The following is a 12199-nucleotide window of genomic DNA, read 5'->3' on the forward strand; positions in this document are numbered from 1 at the left end:
AATCTGTGCGATGTAAGATTATTAATACTATTTTCTCTTTTCAGTGTCAGCTCTAATAAATAGGATTTAAAATGATAATTTACAGAATCTGAGTGCCTTTCTTACCGGGATCATAATGGGCCAGCATCTCCTGATGAAAAACACTTAAAACCATGATAGAGATAACAAAATAACAGTGCTAACAAAGACAGCAACAGAAGCTGAATCTGACCGTATCCCTTTCAGCCTGTGAGAAAAATAAACTGGCATTCGGGTAGGAGGGAAGCATTCACCAACACACTACATCTATGATGCTTATTTGAGTTCCTAATATGCAGGGCCAGAAACTAATAATTTTCATAGATGAGTGTGAGGTGGAGGAATTGGGAAAATGGATGAAAATCATCTTTTGAGAAAATTTAAATTTGATTATTTTATTTATATTCTGAAAAAAATATGGATTTATTGATTTAATTAAGTGGGAAGAAGTTCAATGTCTGTCTTTGGAGAGCCAAAACATCATTTCCTTCCAGACAAACAAACAAAAAATCCCTGGTGTTGTGAATATTATAGGCTCCTCCCATAAATAAAGACTTCCACCCCCTCCAACGCTCTCCATCCCTTCCTCCTCCCAATTAAAAAAACAAAAGCCTACCTCCAATTCTGACACTTTCATTAGGGGGAGGAGCTGGATTTAGGAACTTATTATTTCATCACTTACACTGAGACACTGGGAAAGATGCTTTACATTTGCTTACTGTAACTTGCAAAGTGCAAATATGTTTGTCCATACATTTTAAAAGCAGACATACTTATTGAGACTTAAAGAAAGTAGGTACTTTTATTTTAAGTACTGTACAACTTTTTCAATTTACAGTTCTTTCTCTATATTTTCTGGTTTTTGGCAGATGGTTAAGTATTTTCAACCCTTTATTTAGGGGGTTGAAACACAATCTTAACATGCCAATAATAAAAAAGTTTGAATATAGCTAATTCAGAAAATTTCAACAAAAAAAGCAACCAACTTCAAAATACTGTTCTATCTGCTTCAACACTGAGGTCACCTTGGCATACCTGTTTCCTCCAGTTTCCCAAATACCTACTTACCAGGAAAACCTTCAAAAGTGATTCTATCCCCAGGTACTGCCCCGGGCGGGGGAGCCAGAATTTCCACTTTTTCTGGGGAGCTGGCACACATCACCATTGCTTGAGATACTACTCCTCTCATCTTTGCAGGCTTCAAGTTACAGAGTAGTATTGCCATCCGATTCTGCATCTTGGGGAAGGAAAATAGAAGGATCTGAGTACTTAAATGCCACATGCTTTTCGGGACTCTAATTATTTCATTATAACAAAAGAATTACAATGAAGAGACCTTAACATGGACAAGAGAAGCATACAGCAGCAAATGCACTATTTTAATGCCTGGACACCAGTAACAAATAACATTTAAACCACTTAAGAGTTGGCCAGTGAATAATGGAGTAAATGCTGAATTGTGACACACTTATCATGGAATATAAAATGTGCATTTCACCCTCATTTCACCTTTAGTCATTCTAGATCACCACTCAGTCCACTTTCAATATTGCGCTATTAACCAAACAATTTCCATTTAATAATAATAATACCAAAAAACCAAACCAAAAAAAAAAAACAACGAAAAAACCCCACCCTACAAATTAGGCTATTTCATAGATAAAAATTTCAAACTGTGTACTGGAATCATACAGGTGTTCTACATAATTAGCTCACTTAAAACTTAAATTTTATCTTATTTAACCCAAATGCTTTGAATTTTTTTTAACCACTGAAAATGGTTGTATATACTGTGCACTGTAATTTGTTAGAGCAAAACTGTAAAACTAGGCCTCTTCCTTTGTTGTTTTATTTTAATAAAAATTATAATAGTAAACCAGAGAAAACATACTTCTCTAGGGGAAACTGCCACACTTTAGCCTAGCAAACAAACCACATTTTCAGACGGAACAGAAATTAAACCCAGAACATTCTTAAGGGACAGACAGAAAGTAAGTGAGCCTTAATCCCCATAGCCCTGGTGCACATATTTTTTTATATATATATATCTCTCCGTATTTTTAGATTTCAGTCTTTGTGCATTACAATATAAACTTTAAACAAAATGGCAGGATTAATACTTAATAAAACTCATATAATCAAGTATTCTGAATACTGCATATTTTCCAAGTAGAACATTTTAAAAACCAAAACTGTAAATGTCCAAAATGAAGCAGTTACAATGAAAAGTTATCTTGCATAAGTTTCAAGGCAGCCTACTGACCGAAAATTTCTTAAGTTATTGCTATGGATATAAATCACCCAAAATACAAGAAATGGCTGTAAGATACCAGTGACTCTAAAATGCAAGTTGTCTAGACATTATCTAGCACTGAATAACAATTAGGAAACGGATGTACAGAATAAAAGAAACAAGTTTTCTGCATTTGTTACTCAACTTTAGTTTTGACTAACTGGAAAAATTCTAGACTTCAGATCATTGCTTTTTTATTACAGATTATACACTCGACAAAACCAGACTGCATTAATACAGAAATGGAGATCATCATCAAACTAACAGGAAAGAAAAACCAAACTAGCATCACATCATTCCTTTCTCTCCAATCACAGTGGCCCAAATATGTATATATATTGCATGAGATTTGTGTATGAAAAGTTGATTACTATTACAAAATTAAGAAGTATTTATCAACATTTCAAACATAGATATTATCCCATCTTTTACTAGGAATTATCTTCAAATGCTTTTGAAAAACTGCTTTAATACTAACATGTGCACTGATTTCACAAATAAATCGTAAGAAAACCCAAAAGGTTAAATAAAAATTTTTATAAAACAAGAGGAAAACCCACCCCAAGATGGTCAGCCAAACCCAGAACATTGCTATTTCAAGGTGGGGTTTTTTTTCCTTTTTATTATAAATGAACCAATTTTTAAACTGTCTTCAGATAAATGACAATTCCCTAAGGAGAGAGGAAAAAAACCTAGACCTAAATAAATGCTTCCTAACAATGCAAAAGTTTTTAGGTGGGTTTTTTTTGTGGTGGTTTTTTTTTTTTTTAACTGGTTGTGCTAATTTCTATAGAAGGGACTTACTGTAATGTTTCCAGAAAACAGGGCTTCAATTACAATAGTAAACCCCTCTGCATTCATGCATAATAAGCGCAAAAAAAAAATTGTTTACGAACCATCAGGGAATCTAATATTCGGGTATCATTCTACCCGCATTGCTCTTCAGAGATCTTTTCACAGTAAATGATAAATAAAACTCTGAAATGTGTCTGCTACAAAGAGTCAGATTCAGTAATTCTACTGAGGGTCACTCTCTGTAACCCTGTAAGTTAGGGAAACAAAAGAAACAATCTAGCTTTCCAAAAGTAACTGTAAAAATAAATTGGAGAGTTTCCTGACAGATAAGATTGGGCAGAAATTAAAAAAAAAAAAAAAAAAAAAAAAAAGGGGGAGAAACCTGGCTCTCTTTCACAGTACATGAAAAGTTCTATCAGAAATACATGGTGTTACTGAAAAGCAGCTGAAGGTGACACAGATAAACAGTAAGTGTATGTTTCCTTCTGCATATGTGTTATTATCCAGTAAAGAAAATTCTCGTTAAGAACAATAGGGCAAATCTCTACGCTTAAAAGGACACAAACAGAAGCAAGTCTATGTCTACAGGGAACTGATTAAGGCTTTGGCATCTCAGGAGGTGTTTGATAGATAAATGAGCTGAGAATAAGCAAAGGAAATTCAAACGTTACCTCCTTGAAACAGTAACAACCTCCGCTGGCCTTCCAAAGAGCCAACCCTTTTGTTTCAGAAATCCAGTAATTTCAAAACTGACAACTCAACTAGTGAGAAACTGGTGTAGTTTCAGTAAAAATGTTAGTTTTTACAGTTTCTATGGTTGGACACGCAGCTACTTCACATTCAGAATAAAAAAAATGCATTTTCCCAACATGCTGGTAGAATGAAGGTGGGAAGAGTGAAATAAAGCAAAGAAACTAAAATGAGGAAAAGTTAATCCTGAAGTTTACCATATAGAAAGCCCAGGACCTTATCCTTGAAGCACAAGTGTTAAATTGCCCTTTTTCGTAGGTAATCCTTGAAGTTACCTGTATAACTGACTATCAGCTATCCCTCTATATCTCAAAATCAGATATGACAGACTGCAATAGCTAGTGAATAGTGTGTTGGTTTTAACTCATGACTGCTGTAAAACCAGAGTGAGTTGCAATGCCAACAGCAATAAAAAGCCCCCCTCAATTTATTACATGCTTGTCTGGATCTTAAGTTTGCCAGCAAACATAATTTACAAGTTACAAGCTTGGTTACGTAGATATTTCTATTTGTTTCATATCTGAAAAGAAACACAGTGGCATTTAATATAGCCTTGAAGCATAATGCTACAAAACCAGAGGAAAAAAATGGTTTACTTTAAGAAAGGTGTCTTATATTACACAGAATATGTCAATAAGTTTACAGTTATGCTGCAGTCACTGTTCTTTATAATTTATGGAAACATGTTTTCCCTGCAGACTAGACAAAGAAAATTGGAAGAAGAAGAGTATGTATAAAGAATATAATTACCATTCTAAGAAAAAGAAATATGAATTCCAGTACCATTTGTTAATTCCTGGGTGGAAAACACCCTTAAACAATGATCTAGAAAGAAGAAAGATGAAGCCATCTAAGTAGAAGGAAAAAGTTTCTGCTATAAAAATACAGTTCATAACAGATATAGCTGTAATGTATCCTCTCACAAGGAATGGTTGTAGGATAGTGTTTCTGGAGGCCGATTGGTGGCCTCTTCTCTTCTTGCTGAGTTTAAGATATATGCTGTGTATTCTTGTCCTTCCCTTCCGATCACTGACATGAGGATCTCTCAGGTTAAAGAGGATTTCAAGAGGTAAAAAAGACACTTGAGAATTGTCTGAATTTCAAGAATGATTGCCTGAGACAGGTATTGATGCTAGGAGCAGAGATCCACTTCAAAAAGCCAAACGCAGTGGCAGAAAAGCTGTCAACTCCTGCTAACATTTCAGAATATTCTCCAATTGTTCCCAACTGCTGCTGAAGGAGCTCAGCATTGGCATGGTCGACCTTATGCTTCAGTTCCATATCCCTGTTACTGATGACATGTATATCTATCTATACATGATACCTGAGGGTACAACTTTGGACTTGGCTTCACCACCATCAGTGGTGCACAAAACCACAATGTACCACATAAAGTGGGCATACAGTAAGTTTTCACACCCATAAATAACTTGCACTGCATACTGAAATGTTAATGACGATACACATTGTGCTTCCTAACCAAAAGTAAAATCACATGATACAAATACTACAGCCTCAAACACTGCTAAATTACCACATCAAACACTGCAGTCATAAATAGCTGAATTTTTGGTGAATTATGTCTACAGTACTTGATCTGATGTATACATTTTTATTTAAATATATGGCAGTAGTCACATGCCAGGCCTTCAAATTTTTGAACACTTAAAAAAACCCAACAAAACACCCCCACCAAAAGATCGAAGCTTGCCCCTAAGAAATTACTTTCTAATAGAGACTTGTCAAACCAAAACCAGACACACAAACTAACTGTTCCCAAAGATGTGCAAGAATGATCCCTAATTCTCTGTTAATGAGTACTTTCGATTTTTTTTCCAGACAGAAAGAAGGTTAAAGAGAAAAGACTGTTACTGCTGCTGCATTCTATACAGTTAGGTTCATAAGTTTATTTAGAAAGGCTTTTGAGATGTTTTTTCTACATGTTTCCTTGAGAGCAGACTGCTAAAAATGAGCAATTTGAATTTTTGCCCACTGCAAATCCAGTAACTGGACACTATCAGGTGATCCCTGGGGAACAGTTATTGTATTCAGTAATTATCTTCAGTTCAATAACTTTCTGTATCATAAAAACAACAATCACAATTTTAATTGCCTCCTACATTTGCAGTCTTACCATGGGGACAGGGCATGAAAAGGGATTGAAAAGGCATTTGAGAAAATGTAGGTTTTCCACACTAAGATCAATTCCTTCATGACCCGTTTTGCAGTTGCTCTATACAACACTGTTTTAATTGCCAAGCTTGCATTTGAATTTAGAAGCAGACTTGAGTCAATTCCTCCCTTCCACTAACCCTGTAGAAGAGGTGTGAAAGGAAAATGTAATCTTGAAGTCTTAGGTTGTTCCCAGGACATACATAAATCATTCATGTCAAACATAAAAGTGTATCAACTAAAAAAAGTGCAGACTTTACCCTGGACAAGGAAGTAAAAATACACATTTTGTATTTCACTTTTGTTTAAGCCACTCACTACCAGCTAAGTTAAATTTACATGCTCTTTGTCCATGCCAAACACTTCAATGGGCTATAAAGAGAGCTAGAAGACAAAGGTTACAAAAGTTTGGATGATAGCAAAAAAGTTATTATGGGTTCTCTACTACACACTAGGAAACCTAAAGGAAGAGTCACATCTTTTTGGTTTAGGAGCTCACTGTGTACCAATGGCATCACAAAGGAGTCAGAATAAGATCCCAGGACAGGAGCACTGCAAGCAGAAAGGAACTGATTTGGGGTAAGGGTACTTCTCCATTTTCTAGTAAATGTTGTCAAGCATTACTTCCATTTGCATTTTATTTTTGTTTTCATGACTGTAAAAATCTTTTAGCAAAATGAAAACACATCCTATAAACAGATGAAGGCCTTAAGATAGCTTTTCCTTTCCTATCACTAAACAATTTTGTCAATACCTGATCCAGAGGAACATGTTTCACTAAACCGCTGACAACAGTCCTTGGGCTTGCTTCACCAACATCCACTTCTTCAACATACAGAGAGTCTGCATCCGGATGCTTTTCAGCAGTAATAATGCAGCCAACACGAAGATCCAGACGAGAAACATCTACAGGTTTTGCATCAATACTTCCAGCAGCTGGCTGCTGTTTCTTCTCCTTCTTTTCACCTATTAAAGAAAGTTTAGTTCATGAAATAAACATTAAAAAAGCATAAATAACGTATATGACTATTGCAAGGGAAAAGTGAGCTACAATCTCAGAAATAAGTGTAAATCCAGTGTAAAACACAAACGAAGAGTAAAGAGTTAGCACCTCTACTACTAGTTTCCAGTGGAGAATCATCATACACACTCCAATTTAGATTGCTACTACAAGTAATTACCACCTTAGAGGTATTTTGTTTGTAAAGGGAAGTCATCCTGAACTTTAAGTGTAGCAAACACGTATGTAGGTGACACATACACTCTGCCAAAGGCCACATCAATAAGCCTCATAGTACTGTTTTAATAAGTAGCAATTACCAGTAAGTCTTACCATGGTGTTTCACCAGCAAAGGGAAACCAGACAATCACAAGTCACCAGGTTACTAGTGCTTAACAACACGTCCTAACTGTGGACAATGCTAACTCACTGCAACTGCACTGTTACAGTTGCAAAGCAACCCTTCAAGATGACCTTAGCTAATATCCTTTACTTCCCAAATATACCGGTGTGTGAAAATGCTCATGGCTTACAAGGTTCCACTGATGCGGAGTCTTTATCCCATGACAATGCAAGGGTTTATCATCACCCATACATACTGTATAGTCGAAAACAACAGTGAAGCAACACTCCCATACTCAGCTGCTTATTTAGATATTCCTTTCAAGATGAGCAAGTTACATCCAATTTGTATATAAGACTGTCCTGTTTAAAAGACATTCAAGATTTGTTTAACAGCTACAATCTCTGGGGGATTAAGAAATGTCTAAAGTGTTTACTTAACATAAGCATTCTCTTATTCTTTCATCTGTGATAGCTTACATATTACCGTAAACTAAACTCCCTTCTTTAGGGAGCAAAAAAGGAAAAGTGGCTACAGCATGAAATTTGATTCATTTATCATTGCTCTAGTACAGGGTTGAAATTAAATAATACATTCAATAATAAAAAGGCAGTATTTTTTTTTAACATAATATTTTAACAAAAATATTTCACTTCATATATGATGAATATGATGAATAAAAAGCTCTAGTGTTTATGACTTATCTTTAGACTGTAATCTAATTACAATTAGGTTAATAAAACCAGTGATATATACAGTAATTGAAGAGAAACTGAAGAAAAACCCCACCAGAATAGTTAATATTTAATACCTAAGATCATTTCAAAGACCTGCCGTCTTTATCCTTGGTATCATTCCTCACTGTTCTCCACTTCATGACATTTCTCTACAACAGTCTGGAGCCAAAAAATCAGCTTCTAGCAACCTATTTATTTCAGTTTAAAGAAATTAAGTCTGTCACCAAATAAGGAAAAAGCTTTGCTGTGTACGTGTCTGTACACAACATATATACAGATGCACAGAAAACACCCATTTCAATGCTGCAGGCTAAGGAGAGAACTGCACTCCTCTGGCCTGTGTCAGAGTCAGCCCAGAATCAATATTCAGAGAAGCGTCACAGATGAAGTTTGCAAGAAGTGTAACAAAGAGTATGGGAATAACCAGAAAGGAAACAGATGAGATAGGTGACAGAAAGCAAAGGGATTTGACATATTCCATAATTTTGTCAATTTCAAGACTAAAAAACAAATTTTACATATTGGTTACTTTGATTGTTAAATACTATACCTACAAGTAGATGTTGAACTCCACAGAAATAGCCTGTTCAGGGCTTCTATTTAATGTTCATGCTATATTTCACCTTTTTCCAAATAGAGTCACTGGAAGGAAAGTCAAATAGATTGCTTTCCAAATTTAAGCTACTTACACAAGATGAGGGGAAATACAACACAAGAAAGTTTTATTTTTCCTTACCAACTGAATACATGCTCTGTAGCCACTGAATACTTGAAGAAAACAGTTAATTGCCTGATATGACATGTGGCCTCTGCTTTTATATTTACAGCTCTGTGGAATACTGATGTGTCAAAGGCTGCAGTATATCAAAATATATGAAGCAGCTTATAAGCCTGCATACAGCTTACCAGAAAAATCAAAGAGATACAGTGCCCTATCAGCACAGTATCCAAACTCTGAAAAGCTGTACAAATCAATTCAGAGCAAATTATTATTAATTTGCATAAAAAAATGATTGCAAAACACGAGTTCAAGTTACAAGATAGACACCTGTACTTTTGTGCAAGTGTAAAAGACATGTCTTTCTTTTCCTATTAAGACAGTTTGTTAAACAGAAGTCAATACAGACAGCTAAAAAAGAAAAACGGGAGGAAAGGTGTTAGGAAACCTACATACCCTTCTCCTACATTTCCTCCCTGTTGCCAAAACCAGATTATGCTATCTGCCTATGTCCTTTACCCAGCACTTCCTCTTAGCCACACAACTTTACCAGTGTTGACATGGATGTATCTGATCAATTCTGATGGAACCTCACTGCCTGTAAGAATTTTCCAGAAAAAAAAAAAAAAAAAAAAGCAGCAGCATACTTAGACGATGCAGAAAACTGCAATTTAGCACTCTTCCTTTAGTATTATGTTATGCTGTTATTGCTTGCAAGGTATTTTGCTGAGCTGGTCTTTGCCTTTTGCTCACACTGTTTCCATGGGGGGGAGGCAAGGGAGGAAGGCAGGAATCTAACTAAGCCTCAGAACAGAAAGCCATCCAGTCTCCCACAAAACTTCTCTAAACTTTGTGTCATCCTCCTCCCCGCCCCGCCTTTTTTTTTTTCTTTTTTTCTTTTTTTTTTTTCCTCTCCTTCTGTGTGTGTATTTTAGTTTTGCTTTTTTTCTGTTGTGGGGTTTTGGGGCCTTGGGGTTTTTTGTTGTTGTTATTTGTTTGTTTTTTAAATAAGGGAGTTCAGTCACATTAAAAGAAATTTGGCATGTATCCCATTTAAGTAAGAATCTGTAGCTTACTTGATGGCCTTCATTAGGTTCAAGTACTTCCAAGATTTTAAGAGCTAGCACATGATTCTTCCTACTGTGGCTGTACAAACCGTTTTCTTCTGTGCCCAAAATTATGTAGAAGCACTTACATAAATTAAATGCCTTAACTGTCTATCAGAGCTAAGAAAACTGAAGTACCTTTTTTTTCTACTTTTTCATTCTTTTTCTTTTCTTCATCTTCACCTTGAATTTGATCTTTGGAACCAGGAGATGATGCAACTGCTGTAGGTTGTGGAACATCATCTGAAAACGAAGCTGTAGAAATGCTTGTACCAGGAGGAACTGCAATCTGTTTTACTAAAATCAAAACCACTGAAGTTAGAAGGGGTACCAGAACTTTGAAAACTATGATATTTTAAGTTTTCAACATAAATGAAAAAGAAGAGAAAACTGAAAATTTTGCTTAAAATACATAAACCCCAACTGCACAGTAGTGAAGCACAACATTACAAATCACATGTCAGAACTCAATCTAGATACGATTATTCTGATCAGTTAAGAACAATGTCTTTCACTACACATTTTTTAAATGGGAAAAAGTGCTAAACAGAGAAAAACATATAGAGCAAACGCCACCTCTTTTTGTAGTTCATTTCAACATCTAGTTATCTTTGCTACTAGCTCCTTATTTCTCATTTGTGTTTGTCTAGTTTCAGTTTCTAGCTACCAGCTCGTCATACTGGAGACTATTCCATAATTTGCTACACATACAATCATTTTTATGTTGTAGTCAGACCATTCCTCAACTCTTTTTTTCTGATTAACTAAAGAAACTGAGCCTGAATAATCACATTCTAAGAAGTCACCTGCAGCCCTAAAATGATCTGTTGATTCCTCCCTCACTCCCCTTCCCTAAATTCTCCATGTTACCTTCACATTTCTTTTTAAACTGCTGATATAGAATTCTGGACATCATCTCACTATCAATCTTATCAGATGGAAGCATAAGAATCACCTCACTTCTACATTCTGCTCTTCAAGAATCATATTAAGGCTTTTTACAAAATCATTGTACTGGGTAAGCATCATCAGTGTGCTAGGCAGTATCATCCAGGCTCCCTTTCCCAAGAAAGGTTAGACCAGATGGTCTTTCAAGGTCCCTTTCAAACTGGGCTGTTCTATGATTAATTACTGTTTGACAAATCCTTCTAGTGTCACTATTATACAGTTCTCCATTCTGCATACATACTTCTTTTTACATTTCAGACATTTATTAACTTCCTAAAGAACTGCACCATGTTTGTTGATACCCACTCTCTTCAACACTGAAGTAATTTGCACAAATTGTGTTCCTATAAACTTTTTTTTAAAATCATTGGAATCTGAGATTTATTGTGCCAACAACCACTTGCTTGCTGTTTTGCTTGCTAGTTGTGGGAAGACTATTTGTTTTTCAGATTTTCAAAGAAATATATCAAGTGTTATTTTTGATGTTCTGTGTCCATCTAATTTCTGTTCTCAACTACTCAATACTGTCAAAGCTAACATACACTAATTTACTTCAAAAGGAAAGATCTTAATTTAGTCCTACTACCTTTTAGATAAACTAGCTAATAAAGGAAGATGCATGTCAAGCTAAATATTAATTTCCTAGTCCTTTCTCATCTTGGAAAAAATAATATACCTTGAGACTTCTCTCTCAAGCATACCAGAGATTCTGTGAAATATCCTATGCCTTTCAAGAATTGCTGCAGACTAACAGACAATGGAGAAATACAAACTAATAGTTTTGTTTAGTACATGAAGGGGCTTTATTCATGCCCAAAGGAGAAAAAGAATTCCCTGCATTTATAAAATGCTAGTCTTTTTGAAGACTGAAGGTGTTTTACCAATAAAGCATTCAGTATGGTTGAATGCTAGCATCCAGCTACAGTGGCTACTATCTCACCCAATTTACAATACTGACAGCATGGGTAAAAATAGTAATAGCTGTTGAGGGCTGCGAGGCTTTCTTTGGAAATAATTTTAAAGAAGACACGCTGGATCTGAAACACTTCAGTTTTGTTTTTTACTTCTTTCTTTTTTAACATGAATTATATAACGATGGTGTGAGCTGAACAGAGCTATACAGAGGAGTGCGAAGAAGGAAAAGCAGTGCAATGAAAGGCCAGTCTTACTAAAGCATGGAATCAAAAATTCAAAACACATTGTTTCTAATTTTACATTACCACAGATTTTCTACTAAGTCACTGCCCGTCTGTACTTTGAACTATGGCTTGATTTTCCATAGGGATTTTTCAGTCATGCTAGATTAAATAGAGTATCAA

At 35.4% G+C, this 12199-nt stretch overlaps 1 protein-coding gene across 3 annotated transcripts in view; it reads right to left on the bottom strand.

Annotated features, from left to right (window-relative positions):
* Nucleotides 1-12199, bottom strand: part of AIMP1 (aminoacyl tRNA synthetase complex interacting multifunctional protein 1) — a 38659-nt gene that overhangs the window by 6146 nt on the left and 20314 nt on the right. For all 3 annotated transcript variants that reach the window (XM_052774981.1, XM_052774989.1, XM_052774973.1), the window contains exons 4-6: nt 10071-10229; nt 6783-6994; nt 1087-1255 (exon numbers count right to left, since the gene is read on the bottom strand). In XM_052774981.1, coding sequence (XP_052630941.1) covers nt 1087-1255; nt 6783-6994; nt 10071-10229 — 540 coding nt within the window. The remainder of the gene's footprint in view (nt 1-1086; nt 1256-6782; nt 6995-10070; nt 10230-12199) is intronic.

The sequence above is a fragment of the Harpia harpyja genome, chromosome 2, assembly GCF_026419915.1.
Source record: "Harpia harpyja isolate bHarHar1 chromosome 2, bHarHar1 primary haplotype, whole genome shotgun sequence".
Classification (NCBI taxonomy): domain Eukaryota; kingdom Metazoa; phylum Chordata; class Aves; order Accipitriformes; family Accipitridae; genus Harpia; species Harpia harpyja.